Genomic DNA, 16094 nt, shown 5'->3' on the forward strand with positions numbered 1-16094 from the left:
GTAGGGTAAAAGATGTGGTCTACATGGATTTTAGCAAGGTATTTGACAAAGTGCCTCATGAGAGACTCATCCAGAAAGTCAGGAGGCATGGGAATCTTGCTGGTGGATAAAAAATTGGCATGCAGGAAGAAATCACAGTAGTAGTGGAAGGCAAGTATTCTCCCTGGAGGTTGATGACTAGTGGAGCGCTGAAAGGATCTGTTCTGGGAACCCTGCTCTATGTGATTTTTATAGATGACCTGGATGAAGAGGCGGAAGGACGGGTCAGTAAATTTGCAGATGACATGAAGGTGGGAGGAGTTGTGGATGGAACTGAAGGTTGTCAAAGGATACAAGACGATATAGACAGGATGCAGAGTTGGGCAGAAAAGTGGCAGATAGATTTCAAACTGGTTAAATGTGAGGTGATGCATTTTGGAAGGACTAACCAGAAGGATGAGTACAGGGTTAATGGTCGGTTACTTAAGAGTGTGGATGAACAGAGGGACCTTGGGGTTCAAATTCATCCATCCCTCAAAGTCAATGCACAGGTTGATAGGATAGTTAAGAAGGCCTATGGGATGCTCAGGAGTAGAGAGGTCATATTGCAACTCTACAAATCTCTGGTAAAACCTCACTTAAAGCATTGTGTTTACTTTTGGTCACTTCATTACAGGAAGGATGTGGAAGCTATGGAGAGGGTGCAGAGGAGATTTCGATGATCCAGATATTGCCTGGATTGGAAAACAAGTCTTATGAGGTAAGGTTAATGGAACTGGGATTTTCTCTTTGAAGCATAGAAGGATGAAAGGACACATGATAGAGGTCTACATATGTACAAAGTGAAAGGAGGGAAGTTTAGGGGAAACATGAGATGTACATTTTTTTTATGCAGAGAGTTGTGGGTTCCTGGAATGCCTTGCCAGGTATGGTGATGGAGGCTGAAATATTAGGGACATTTAAGTCTCTTACACAGGCACATGGATGAAAGAAAAATAGACGGTTACTGGGTAGGGAGGGTTTAGAATTTTTTTTAAGGAATATATGGGTCGACACAAAGGGCTTGTAATGTGCTGCTGTGTTCTATGTTTTGTTCCCCTCCTCACTTCCATAGCCATCTATTTTTCTTGTATTCAAGTCTGACCAAGACTTAATGAAGGCCAATGTACCATAAGCCTTCTGAACTACCCTATCAACCTGCATGGCAACTTTGAGAGACCCATGGATTTGGACCAAAAATGTCCATCTGTTCTTCCACACTGTTGAATCTGCCATTAACCAAATACTCGGCCTTCGTTTGGCGTTCCAAAATGCATCACTTCACACTTATTTTGCTGGAAATTTTAATTGAAACATTGGATACCTATTGAATATATTTCAGAAAATAGATCTGCAATGAAATTAACAGATGGAAATGAGGGGAGAGAGAAAAATAGAGTTGGTGAAAGAAAAAAGTGAATGAAGGCATGGATGTGATTTACAAAGAGCTGTATCCAGTTTTGATTAAAGATGAGGCTTCTCTGCTTTTAGTAGTGTCATTTAATTTGGAGATATAGCATGGTAACAGGACCTCCTACACCACCCAAATATGCCCATGTAATCAATTAACCGCATGCATCTTGGAATGAGGGAGGAATGCATCTTTGATACCGGAATTCATTGCTGAACCCTCTGGAGGTGTTGTGGGTCAATCAGCGAAACACTGAGGAAGGAGGGCGCCCACTTGCTAACCCAAAAGATGCCACCACTCACTTGGCTACCCCGCAGAGTCTAGGCATCAAGTCTCTGGAGTGCAGTAAAAAATATTAACATCTTGTCCTACATAACAGACCTGATCATCTGGTGAACAAGTGACTGCTGTGAAAAAGCAACTGACAACTATGGAAAGACCTTGTGACAGCATGGAAAGACGGGTAGCAGGAGGGAACAGATCCCATTGGGGCTTCCACAGGCTAGCTACCGCAGAGTGGGATCCAGCATGTAAGGTGTGTGGAACCCTCCCATTTTTGGCTAAGAATATACCCCCTGAGTCAGTGAGGGTTGGGGAGGAAGATAGCTCATTGGCAGATAACCTGGTAACTGACACAGGAATGGAACAATGTGTTGGATGATCAGCACACCAGAGGCTGTAAAAGCTGCAGCAGGACATAAGCTCCAGAGTTGCATATGTAGCTGGGCAAAGGTTACTTCCAGTAGAGGAATGATTCCCAAAGTGGGTACTGCCGTCCTCCTCTCTGGCTATCTGGAACATTCTTGCACTACCTGGCATCAGATCCAGGTCACCAAGAATAAGGGAACAGATCTTCAAGTGCTGTTCCTGGACCTTGCCAATGCCTTCGGCTTGGACCCTCATAGCCTCATCTGGACTGCTTTCTTGGTCTTGGGGCCAGTACAGCAGCGTGGAACATGGCTGCTCCATCTCAGATGGAGGAAATTTGTTGGCAGGAGGAGGTGGCAAGGTATGCAAAGGCTGTTGCTCAGGCAAGGCAAGGACAATAGATGAGATGGGAGGGAGTGGAGGAAAAAGAAGATCTCTTGGAAAGTTATGGGAGATGGAGACATTCAGAGCGAGCCTTACCATCTGAGCTGCATTGCCCTCTGCCATGAATCTCAGCCAATGGTACGGAGAGGACCCTACATGCTTCAACACACTAAAACACATTTTGGTGGGCAGCAAGACCAGCCTCATTCAAGGTTGATACACTTGGCATCACAATCAGAAGTCACTGGGCCTTGCAGCAGTGCTAGAAAGTCAGCGGATAAGTGTCAATGCTCTACCTCCCCCTTCATCCCGCTGGTCGTAAACAGCATTTGTCCAGGAGATTGATCTGGCAGAATTGGCTAATTTCTGATGAACCCCTTTTGGATCAGGATTTCTCCAGCTCTCTGCCAGGATGTTGGTATCTCCTGTTTACGCCATACCACCTTCATGAGCCTCCAGAGGATCCACAGGACACCTGGTGTACTTTTGTAGAGCCTGGATGGCACTCCATTGGGACCTGGGGACTATGAAGCCCTTGCTCTAGGCACAAATTTCTCCACCTCACTCCATTTAGGTGGGCTGATATCATGTTGGGATTCCGGTGGAAGAATTGGTGGCATATCAGGTGGGATTGCGATCGCTTCGTGGCGTCGGTTGTCTGTGTAGAGCTTTTCCAGGCTCTGCATATCTGTCCTTGACTCTGAGAGACTTCCACTTTTCTCCCCTGTGAAGAGACCCTTCACAAACTTGGATCATTATTGAAGCTTGATCTTGTCCGCTCCTTCTTCCTGCGCTTCCTTACCAGGTTCTCAGCTCTCCTTAGTGATGCATGCCTGTTCCTGATTTCTGCTTGCAAACTGGAATCGCCACATCAAGATCAGACTCCAGGCAGTTAGGCAGGACATGTGATTGGAATATGGCGGCACACTTAGGCCAGAGGTTCTGCTTCCCAAATTAAATTGTGGAAACCAACCTCAGACCAGACCTTGTGCAGTAGTCGGCCTCTCTCCATCTTGTTTATATAATCGAGCTGACAGTGCCCTAGGAAGATGCCACGGAGGAGGCCTGTGAGCACAAGAAACTAAGTTATACTGAGTTTGCAGCTTATGTACAGCAATGTGGCTGGAAGGTAAGGGTTCAACCAGTTAAAGTAGGCTGCAGATGATTTGTAGCCACATCGACATCACAGCTACTCTGGGAGTTGGGTGTGCGAGGAAAGATACATTGGCAAGCAGTCAAGGATCTCTCCAGAGTGAGTGAATGGCATGTAGGGGGGTAAGCCTTGGACGCCGGGATTCACTACTGAACCTTCTGGAGATGTTGTGGGTCTATCAGCGAAACACTGAGGAAGGTTGATAGCAAGTCTCAGGAGTGCAATAAGGGATATTAACATCCAGTCCTACATAACATAGTTCGAGTAATGGAAGACAGCCAGAGGGTGCAGAGAACTAACAGGATACCTGATAGGATTGTGTCATACCTATAGATTCCTTCCACCAGGATTAGAATTTTCTTCCAGGGCCTGTGGGTTCGGGGCTGACCAATGATCACGGCATCTCGCAGCAGCTTCTCCAGGCTCTGCATATCTGTGGAACAGTACACAAAACACAAAAAAATGCTGCTTGGAAATGGTTCTTCTGAGTTTGTTTAAAAAAAAAATCAATAGAACAAGTTAATTCAAATTGTCCCTAATTGTAACAACACAGAAAATAGCAGGAGCAGGAATTTCATTCAAGATGGTCACAATGATATTCAGACTGCTCCACCATTTAACATGATCACTTCTCGGTTGATCCTGTGCCTTAACGTCACATTCCTGCTCTTTCTCCCCAGTCTCACCCCAATACGCAAGTGGATACCAGGCCAGATGACCAAAAGCTGAATCAAAATGAATTGAGGAGTGTCTTCAAGGAGAAAAGAGTGGCCAAGAGCAGAGAGATTTAAGGAGGAGGCTTGTGGAGCTGAGAGTTATTCCCACAAATGGCACCAACAATAGCTCAATTGAACTGGAATGACCACATGGCAAAAATTGGAGGAAGCGCAGTTACCTTGTAGAATTGTAGGGCTGGGAGAGACCAGAGAAAGAGAATACGACCAGACAATAAAGAGATTTTATATAATTCTGCCATTTCAATTCTGCCTCCCACTCCAGTGCTGACGTGTCTGTCCATGGCCTCAGATACTGCGAAACCAAGCCCATTCATAAATTGGAGGAGCAAAAGCTAATCCATCTGGGCACTCTCCAACTGGATGGCACCAGTTTCTACTAGCCCACTCTCCATTCTCCCTCTCTTCCCCATCCCTGTCTTCTTTCCTCCAGCTCTTCACTCCCTTCCCTCTCCAGTCACAGAGCCACCCCTCTCCCCCGTTTGCTGGCAATTTTCTTATCCACCTTTTACCTTCTGTCTGGAGGACTGTGCTCCTCCCTCTGCCATCCCCACTTTGCCTGTCTACATTTTGCTCATACTTGATGAAGGGCTCAAGCCCAAAATGTTGGTCATGTGTTTTTATCTTTGCTATTTGACCTACTGAGTTTCTCCATCATTGTGCTTTTACTTCAATCGTTGTGTCTGCAGACTTTCGCATTTTATTCTTTTTGAGACAAGAATCCTAACTTTAAAACCAAGATGTCCCCAACCAAGAGGCAAGGCTGTGCAAAAAAAGTGAATGTCATGGGTAGCAGAGATTTGGATGAGAGGTGACTGGTAGAAAGATGAAAGGTCAACTTGGAGACCACTGGCAAAGTCAAGTTCAAAGTTAACACAGGTGCTGAGCAAGGCATCAGCAGCAATGAGCTGAAGTGGGGGCTGAACCAAATTAAAGAAAGGTTTGATTATCAAAACTATGGCTGGAAGTTCACTTGATAAACAAATATGACCCAGGTTTTTATAAGGCGCCTGCCTGTATTTGCTTCTACACAACGAAGGGCCCAGGCCTGAAATGTTGTTTACCCTTTACTTCCTATGGAGTCTGCATGAACTGCTGAGTTTCTCCAGCATATTTGTGTATTGCTGGTGGTTTGGTTCGTGTGCCTGGGAGAGAGATGGAGAGGATGCCGATGGATATTTCACATGCCAGTCTTCTTTTTTCTTCTTTGGCTTGGCTTCGCGGACGAAGATTTATGGAGGGGGTAAAAAGTCCACGTCAGCTGCAGGCTCGTTTGTGGCTGACAAGTCCGATGCGGAACAGGCAGACACGATTGCAGCGGTTGCAAGGGAAAATTGGTTGGTTGGGGTTGGGTGTTGGGTTTTTCCTCCTTTGCCTTTTGTCAGTGAGGTGGGCTCTGCGGTCTTCTTCAAAGGAGGTTGCTGCCCGCCAAACTGTGAGGCGCCAAGATGCACGGTTTGAGGCGTTATCAGCCCACTGGCGGTGGTCAATGTGGCAGGCACCAAGAGATTTCTTTAGGCAGTCCTTGTACCTTTTCTTTGGCGCACCTCTGTCACGGTGGCCAGTGGAGAGCTCGCCATATAATACGATCTTGGGAAGGCGATGGTCCTCCATTCTGGAGACGTGACCCATCCAGCGCAGCTGGATCTTCATAAGCGTGGACTCGATGCTGTCGACCTCTGCCATCTCGAGTACTTCGACGTTAGGGGTGTAAGCGCTCCAATGGATGTTGAGGATGGAGCGGAGACAACGCTGGTGGAAGCGTTCTAGGAGCCGTAGGTGGTGCCGGTAGAGGACCCATGATTCGGAGCCGAACAGGAGTGTGGGTATGACAACGGCTCTGTATACGCTTATCTTTGTGAGGTTTTTCAGTTGGTTGTTTTTCCAGACTCTTTTGTGTAGTCTTCCAAAGGCGCTATTTGCCTTGGCGAGTCTGTTGTCTATCTCATTGTCGATCCTTGCATCTGATGAAATGGTGCAGCCGAGATAGGTAAACTGGTTGACCATTTTGAGTTTTGTGTGCCCGATGGAGATGTGGGGGGGGCTGGTAGTCATGGTGGGGAGCTGGCTGATGGAGGACCTCAGTTTTCTTCAGGCTGACTTCCAGGCCAAACATTTTGGCAGTTTCCGCAAAGCAGGACGTCAAGCGCTGAAGAGCTGGCTCTGAATGGGCAACTAAAGCGGCATCATCTGCAAAGAGTAGTTCACGGACAAGTTTCTCTTGTGTCTTGGTGTGAGCTTGCAGGCGCCTCAGATTGAAGAGACTGCCATCCGTGCGGTACCGGATGTAAACAGCGTCTTCATTGCATGAGTTTTTCAAGCTTTGTTGGGACCAAGGTAAACTGCCTCAGGATCTTCGTGATGCCACCATCATCACCCTGTACAAAAACAAAGGCGAGAAATCAGACTGTTCAAACTACAGGGGAATCACGTTGCTCTCCATTGCAGGCAAAATATTCGCTAGGATTCTACTAAATAGAATAATACCTAGTGTCGCCGAGAATATTCTCCCAGAATCATAGTGCGGCTTTCGCGCAAACAGAGGAACCACTGACATGGTCTTTGCCCTCAGACAGCTCCAAGAAAAGTGCAGAGAACAAAACAAAGGACTCTACATCACCTTTGTTGACCTCACCAAAGCCTTCGACACCGTGAGCAGGAAAGGGCTTTGGCAAATACTAGAGCGCATTGGATGTCCCCCAAAGTTCCTCAACATGATTATCCAACTGCACGAAAACCAACAAGGTCGGGTCAGATACAGCAATGAGCTCTCTGAACCCTTCTCCATTAACAATGGCGTGAAGCAAGGCTGTGTTCTGGCACCAACCCTCTTTTCAATCTTCTTCAGCATGATGCTGAACCAAGCCATCACATGCCAGTAACTAGGAGAGAAATGGCAGACAGAATGCTCAGCTCATGATGAGGGAGCTTCAGAAGTTAGTTTAAACATATCAGGCAGGACTTTAGTACTTTGCATTGGAGCAAAAGTGCCGCACCTCCTCAGTAATCCATTGCAAAGTCAGCCCAGATGATGCAGCCAATCATCTGGATGATTCTCAAGCACAATCTTCCAACAAGTCCAGACTATGAACCCACACCACAAATTCTTCTGCTCATAAACATCTCGCAATACCTATATGCAGAAACTGCATTCAAATTATTTGCTAAGCAACCTGAAACCTACCTCATAAACATCATGATTATTTATGTCTCTATCAACTGAAGGAAACAGATTTAAAAAGCAATTGTGATTCAACTCAAAATTTGAACCAGTGTTTGAGAATTCTAGAAGGCTTTACATTATCTCTTTACATTACATCAATTGATTTAGCTGTTGAAGTTTAAAAGCGAGGAGTGGATTGTAAAATGTGACCTCTGGGAGGCCGGGAACCTATCCACCCACCTCTCCTTGGACCAACAAGGTCTGCTATAGGTAGCATGGGAATGATATTCTACTTCTAGCCACAGTGAAAATACATGTTCCTCAAAGCTCCCTTCGCTGCCTAAGAGACATTAATCCCAGCAAGGGTAAGGACCACAACACAGCAACAAACATATCCCCCCACATGATCTCATTGACAACCAAAGATAGGGAGGACATTTCCAGTACGAGAAAAGACAAGAGGCCATAATCATTCACACAGCAGTAAGACTGGTGGGAGAAGGGGAAAACCTCTCAGTTATAGTAAGGTATAAATCCTGCTCCAAGAGTTAGGGAAGGAAGACCCTTACCACCCACCCAAACTCACTCTTCAGAAGAGATAAAGAAGGCAGAGAAAGTTAATGATCAAGGTAGAGATGGTAAAAGACAAAGTAGTGGGAATGGGACAATTCAGGGATCAAAAAGATGGGTGTAGAGGAGGTTCAGATGGAGAAACAAGCATCAATCTGTGAGGTTTAAGGCTGCAGCTGAAAATAGAGGCAAACAATTGATTCCATCAACATGGAAGATCTCAAAGCTTCAACTTAATTTATATTTATATTTTGAATTTTTCTGCTGCTACTAAAGGTTGGTTCCAACTCAGGTGCAAAGTGAGAATAGGCAATTTCAGACCCAATTCTGCTGCCATTGAGCAATGCGACCTACCACAGTGGATGTTCCCAACTAAATCATCACAAGGGAGTTTATAACCATATAACCATATACAGCACAGAACAGGCCAGTTTGGCCCTACTAGTCCATGCCGGAACAATTCCCCACCCTCCTAGTCCCACTGACCAGCACCTGGTCCATACCCCTCCAATCCTCTCCCCTCCATGTAATTATCCAGTCTTTCCTTAAATGTAAATAATGTCCTTGCTTCAACCACCTCTACTGGAAGCTTATTCCACATCCCAACCACCCTTTGCGTGAAGAAATTTCCCCTCATGTTCGCCTTATAATTTTCCCCCTGCAATCTCAAACCATGGCCTCTGGTTTGAATATCCCCCACTCTTAATTGAAAAAGCCTATCCACGTTGACTCTCTCTGTCCCTTTTAAAATCTTGAACACCTCCATCAAATCCCCCCTCAATCTTCTACGCTCCAGAGAAAAAATCCCCAGGCTGCTCAACCTTTCTCTGTAACTCAAACCCTGACATCCTGTCAACATTCTCGTGAACCTTCTCTGCACTCTCTCTATTTTGATTATATCCTTCCTATAATTCGGTGACCAAAACTGCACGCAGTATTCCAAACTTGGCCTCACCAATGCTTTGTACAATTTCATCATAACATCCCAACTCTTGAATTCAATACTCCGATTTATGAAGGCCAACATTCCAAATGCCTTCTTCACCACTCTAACTACATGAGTATCAAATCTCGGAATGCTGTCAGTCAGCTGCCCCCAGGAGCGAGAGGAGCCAGGTCTGACAGTCTTCTGTCGAAGGTGTGCGAGAGATCAGCAGAAGTTCCTCAGGGGAAGACAGTTGCTGAAGCTCTGAGCACTGAACGTGTGCTGCTACACAGAAAGAACAGAATAAAGAACCCCACAGAGAAGAGAGAAGCAATCAGCCCGAATGAGTTCTGAAATTTCTTTAAGATGGGGTTTAACTTCAAATCAAGTAAATAGAGCTGGAATGGCAAAACAGCTGGGAATTGTAATGGTGACCACAAATCTACTGGGTGGTTATAAATCCCTATTAAACAAGACAAGGATTTTTTTTCTCCCCTCACTGGACTTTAAGAACTCCTTCTCAAAGGTTGATGAAAGCAGTCTTTAATATATTTTCAAGGAAGAGGAAGAAAGCTTTGTGATAGGATTACTATGGGCAGACTAGAATGCAGCACTGAGGTTGCAATCAGATTTTTATTGCAGTCTAATAAAATTGAGGAATGGGTTAGAAGAACCAAAATGCCTACTCATTCTCCTCACTTGTTGTATTGGTTACAGTTCAAGAGTGGCTGTGAATGCTTTAGGATGCAGTGGATTTGGGAAAAATTAATATAACTATGTTAACCAAACATCTGTGGAACATTATTTCCTCTTCCTTACTGACTTGGAATGAGCAGGCCAAACCATTCATTCCCAATACTTTGGAAAAATAGCACAGGTGCTGAAAATTCAAAGTCCGAACACAATACCTGGGAATTGTTAAGCTCGTCTGGTGCTATTGGTAGTATGCAACAAAACCAATGTAGTCTCTCATCAGACCAGAGAACGTTAAGAGATATAAAAGAAGGCGAACAGAGGGAGTGAAACAATGTAGTGCAGAAAGCAGAATTGGATATGGGTCTGGAGAGAAAGAGAGAGAGAGAGAGAGAAAGAGAGAGAGAGAGAGAGAGAGAGAGAGAGGGCAAGAAGGAAAGGGAAAACCTTTGATCTGGTGGAATCAAGAGCAACTGAATGAGAGGATGATTATCATGGAAGGCCAAACTGGAATACTGTTAAGATAAACAGAGAACTGAAAGATGCATTGTGCATTGTGAGTATTGAATTCCTGACAAAAAAAAGTCACAAAATTTATTCAAATAGAAAGTCTTTTTTTTAAATACTTCGTGATGATTTGTGGACTGGCCGAGAGGAGAGGCCATACTGGATCTGGTTATGTGGAATGAACCTGGTCAGGTAGAGGACCTCTCGGTGGGGGAGCATTTGGTGAGTGACCACAACTCCCTGAGCTTCAGCATAGCTATGGAAAAGGATAAAAACAGTCAAGCTGGGGAAGTGCTTAACTGGGGAAGGACTAATTATGAATGGACAAGGTTGGAACTAGCGAGAATAAATTGGAAACAGATAGTTATGGATGAAACCACAGAAGTAACGTGGAGGAAGTTTAGGGACCACTTGTGCAGGGTTCAAGATAGGTTTGTCCCACTGCGACAAGGAAATGATGGTAGGAAAAGGGAAGTGTGGCTGATGAAACAAGTCAGGCAACTAGTCAAGAGGAAGAAGGAAGCAAACATTAGATGCATGAAACAGGAAGGGCTCATGAGAAGTATATAGTAATCAGGAAGGAGCTTAAGAAAGTACTTAGGAGAGCTCGAAGGGGGCATGAGAAGGCCTTGGCATGTAGAATTAAGGAGAACCCCAAGGCGTTCTATGCATATCTGAAGAACAGAAGGATGACAAAAATGAAGATGGGGTCTCTAAAGGATAAAGGAAGCAACATGTGCCTGGAGGCAGAGGGTGGGGAGGTCCTAAATAAATACTTTGCATCAATATTCACAAGAGAAAAGGAGCTTGATCATGAGGTCAAAATTGAACAGCCCTGTGAGCTGGACAATATGGAGATTAAGGAAACGGAAGTGTTGGATCTTCTTAGACACATCAAGATTGATATCTCTGGGGCTAGATGCCATATACCCCAGGCTGCTGTGGGAAGTGTGAGAAGAGATAGCTGGCTCAGTAGCTATGACCTTTGAATCCTCTTTGGCTGCAGGGGAGGTGATGGAGGATTGGAGAATGACAAATGTAGTCCCCTTGTTTAAAAAAGGTAATAGGCAGAATCCTGGGAATTATGGACTGGTGAGTCTTATGCCAGTGGTGTGCAAACTAATGGAGAGGATTCTTAAGGATAGGATCTATGAGCATTTGGAGAAGTACCGTCTACTCATAGTTAGCATGGATTTGTGAAGAGAAGGTCGTGCCGAGGCTAATTGAGGGTTTCAAAGGGGTAACAAAAGGAATTGATGAGGGTAGGGTCATGATGTGGCCTACATGGATTTTAGCAAGGCATTTGACAAAGTCCCCCACGAACGACTCATCCAGAATGTCAGGAGGCATAGGAATCAGTGGACCTTGGCTGTGTGGATAAAAAAATTGGCTTGCAGGAAGAAAGCAGAGTAGTAGTGGAAGGAAAGTATGCTGCCTGGAGGACGGTGACTACTGGAGTGCCACAGGGATCTGTCTGGGACCCCTGCTCTTTGTGATTTTTATAAATGACTTAAATGAAGAGGTGGAAGGATGGGTCAGTAAGTTTGTGGATGATACAAAGGTTGGTAGAGTTGTGCATGGAACTGAAGGTTGTTGAATTTTACAACAAGATACAGACAGTACGTAGAGTTGGGCAGAGAAGTGGCAGATGGAGATCAATCCAGATAAGTGTGGGGTGATGGATTTTGGAAAGACAAACCAGAAGGCTAAGTACAGGGCTAATGGTCAGTTACTTAAGAGTATGGATGAACGGAGGGACCTTGAAGTTCAAATCCTCAAGGTCATCGCACAGGTTGATAGGATAGGTAACCCTCTCAAAATGAGTGGGAGAAATGCCCGCAGTCTGAAATTGTTGAATGATATTGGGTCGGGAGGGATGTCTGCCAAAATCTACAATTCTCTAACTGCAGCCATCTGTCAGCAGGAGGTAGACTTTGACATTTTTCACATCCAAATCCTGACAGTCAGAGAGGGCTCTGAATGTCATCATGAGTTTCACAATTGAAGAAGAAAATCTGGCGAGAATTTTTTTTCCAATAAAAGGTTAACCGAGAAAGGATTGGGAAATTAGTTTTTTTTTTCCATTTCAGGCACCCAGTAGTTGTCTCAAGCCAATTTTCTCACCTTCTGCCACATAGTCAGAAAGAGGATCTTCGTGCTTTCAAAATGCTTTAGGGTTCAAGTCCCATTCCAGAGACCCGACCACAAGAACATCAATAGATTCCAGAATTAGGGACTAAAGCAATGTTGGATGAGACGAATAATGAAGTTTATTGTCATATATATAAGTACAATGTAGCCAAAATTCTGATCTGCTGTAGCCAAACAGTTATGCACCAACTACGACAGTATAAAGTATCACATTATGCCAAGACAGAAAAAAGAGATAATAAATATAAAAGAATAGATAGATAAATATTCATAGTTAGTGCAAGAAAAAAAAAAATCAAGTTTCAACAGTGCAGATGGATCTTCTGCTGGTCCCAAATGAGTATGGTTAGGATTAGGCTAGTGTAGGGAGGTTCAAGACCTGGTAACTGTTGAATAGAAAATGTTCTTGAACCTAGAGGTGCTGGGCATCAGGCTTTTTCCACAAAGGTAGCAGTGAGAAGTGGTTGTGACCAGTTTCCTTTATGATATTGGCTGCCTTCTTGAGGCTGCACCTCACACAGATGTCTTCAGTGGATGGGAGGTCAGTGTCCATGATAGACTTCATTAGGTATGTTGACTTTTGCAGCCTTCTGCATCCCCAGGCATTTAAATGACCACATCAGGCTGTGATGTAACCAGTCACTATACTTTCCATAGTGGATATGTAGAAGTTTGTTAGAGTATTTGTCACCATGGCAAATGTCCTCAAGCTTCTTAAAAATCAGAGGCATTCTTCATGATTGCCTCGATGTGCTGGCTCCAGGAGAGGTCCTCCGATATGTAGACTTCCAAGAACTTGAAGGATCTAACCTTTTCTGGCGTTGTTTTGTTAATGAAGGAAAGTGCATGGTTCCGCAGGTTTCCCTTCTTGAAGTCCACAATAAGCTCCTTTGTCTTACTGATGTTGAGAGCAAGATTGCTTTTCTGGCCCCACCCAACCTGATTTCCGATCTCCATCTTGCAATCTGACTCGTCATTTCCCTTTATTCGGCCAGTAATGCCAGTATCGTCAGCAAATTCACAGATTGTGTTGGAGCTGAACTCGACTACACAATCAAGAGTGTACAGGGAATAGAGTGGGGACCAAGCACGCAGCCTTGGGGATGTTGATAGCCAGAGAGAACAAGGTGATGGAATCAAACTGCACTGATTGAGGAGTGCTGATGAGAAAATCAAGAATCCAGTCGCAAAAAGACGAACAGAGTTCCAGTTAGAGCCCCCTAGTATGATTATGTTTCATAGGTTTAATGGATTCAAGCACCAAGCAGTCATCAATGTACAAGATCACCTCTTCCACGCTGACCATCAACACAGGTTCACCCCAAGGCTGTATGCTTAATCTCTTACTTTATACTTAGCTGTTCCACAATGACTGTGCAGCTAAGTTCAGTTCCAAATCAATCGATAAATTTGTTGACAAAACCAAAGTTGTTGACTGAACAACTGGAAATTACAAGTTAGAATGCAGGATGGAGAGTGAGAATCTGGTTGGGTGGATCCAGAACAACCATCTTGCTATCAACATCACCAAAACTGAGGTGTTTATTGTTTATTCTCAATGCAACCTGTTCACATGGCGGACCGTTCGGTGGAGAAGCATTTTGGTGAGAGCGACCCCAACTCCCTGAGCTTTAGCATAGTTATGGATAATGATAAAAGCAGACTAAATGGGAAAGTGTTTAATTGGGATGAGGTAGGAACTAGCAAGAGTAAATTGGAAACAGATGTTCAAGGGTGAAAGCACAGACGTAATGTGGAGTAGGTTTAGGGGCCACTTATGCTGGGTTCAGGATAGGTTTGTCCCACTGAGACAGGGAAAAGATGGTAGGAGAAAGGAACCGTGGTTGACAAAGAAGGTGATGCAACTTGGCAAGAGGAAGCATACATTAGATATAGGAAAGCTTGAAGTTGGCTTGAGAAGGCCTTGGCATGTAGGATTAAGGAGAACCCCAAGGCATGCTATGCATATGTGAAGAATAGAAGGATAATGAGAATGAAGCTGGGGCCGCTATAGGATAAGGGAGGCAACATGTGCCTGGAGGCAGAGAAGGTTGGGGAGGTCCTAAATGGATACTTTGCTTCAGTATTCACAAGAGAAAAGGACCTTGATCATGGTGAGGTCGAATCAAACAGGCTTGTGTGCTGCACAATGTGGGGATCAAGGAAATGGAAATGTTAGATCTTCTTAAAAACATCAAGATCGATAAGTTTGCATCCCCGGGGCCAGATATGATGCTGTGGGAAGCTAGAACAATAGCTATGATCTCTGAATCCTCTTTGGCAGCAGGGGAGATGCTGGAGGATTGGAGAATGGTAAATGTAGTCCCCTTGTTTATAAAAGAAAATAGGGAGAATCCTTAGAATTATAGACTGGTGAGTCTTAAGTTAGTGGTGTGCAAACTATTGGAGAGGATTCTTAAAGATAGGATCTATGAGCATTTGGAGAAGTACAGTCTACTCAAGGATAGTCGGCATGGCTCACAAGCCTAATTGAGTTTTTTGAGGAGGTAATAAAAGAAATTGATGAGGGTAGGGTGGTAGATGTGGTCTATATGGATTTTACTAAGGCTTTTGACGAGGTCTCCCATGAGAGACTTGGCTGTGTGGAAAAAAAATTGGCTTGCAGAGAGTAGTAGTGGAAGGAAAGTATTTTGCCTGGAGGACATTATCTATAGGAGTACCACAAGGATCTGTTCTGGGACCCCTGCTCTTTGTGATTTTTATAAATGACCTGGATGAAGAGGCGGATAGATGGGTCAGTAAGTTTGCGGATGATACAAAGGTTGGCAGAGTTGTGGATGGAGCTGAAGGTTGCTGAAGGTTACAATAGGATACAGAGGGGATGCAGAGTTGGGCAGAGAAGTGGCAGATGGAGTTCAATCTGGATAAGTGTGAGGTGATGCATTTAGAAAGGTCAAACCAGAAGGCTGAGTACAGGGTTAATGGTCGGTTATTTAAGAGTGTGGGTGAACAGAGGGACCTTGGGGTCCAAATCCATGCATCCCTCAAGGTTGCCTCACAGGTTGATAGGATAGTTTTTTTTGAATATTTTATTTATAGTTTCTAATGTCAAAACATGACCATCAAAGTTCATTTAATCACATATTAGATGTTGATTATAACCATGCATTCCTTCCTCCCTCCCCCCCCCTCCTAAAACAAAAAGAAAAGAGAAAAAAGGGAAAACTAGATTGGAAAAGGAAAAAGGGAAACAAGACAGTAAAGAGAGAAGAAAAGAAAGAAAGAGAAAGTTTGTCGATCCATGGACCTGAGGTCCACCTTTGAGAAGGCTCTGATCTGGTGAGCTACAGCCCAGGTGGACTGAACCATCTCACAAACTTACATAGCCTCCAGGTCACACTAGGAGTCAGATCCCTCAGAGCATGTGCGATCTGTCTCAGCATTTTGTGGGTGAGGACATTTATTTGAAGTTCCCTATGCAATTTATCAAAGTTCAAAGATGAAGGGTAAAGGATTGTGAAGAAATGTCTGTTCCTCATGATTCCAGAAAATGGCTTCTACTTTTCTGGGCTCTGCTATTTGGGTGTACTTCAGCTAACAATTAATAAATCTTTGGTAACTGAGGGAATGAACCAGGTAATTGGCTTAAAATGGAGCATTCAGGCTGGACTACAACTTGAGAAGCATTCAAAATAGTAATAGTGTAAAAGTACTTGTAGAAATTATGCTGTGATTGATAGGGGACTGCAAAAACTTTGTACTGACGTAGACTTTTG

At 44.3% G+C, this 16094-nt stretch overlaps 1 protein-coding gene across 3 annotated transcripts in view; it reads right to left on the reverse strand.

Annotated features, from left to right (window-relative positions):
- Nucleotides 1–16094, reverse strand: part of sptlc3 (serine palmitoyltransferase, long chain base subunit 3) — a 170535-nt gene that overhangs the window by 38237 nt on the left and 116204 nt on the right. For all 3 annotated transcript variants that reach the window (XM_069931842.1, XM_069931845.1, XM_069931844.1), the window contains one exon: nt 3942–4047. In XM_069931842.1, the coding sequence (XP_069787943.1) occupies nt 3942–4047 (106 nt within the window). The remainder of the gene's footprint in view (nt 1–3941; nt 4048–16094) is intronic.

Source organism: Narcine bancroftii, chromosome 4 (genome assembly GCF_036971445.1).
Source record: "Narcine bancroftii isolate sNarBan1 chromosome 4, sNarBan1.hap1, whole genome shotgun sequence".
NCBI classification, from domain to species: domain Eukaryota; kingdom Metazoa; phylum Chordata; class Chondrichthyes; order Torpediniformes; family Narcinidae; genus Narcine; species Narcine bancroftii.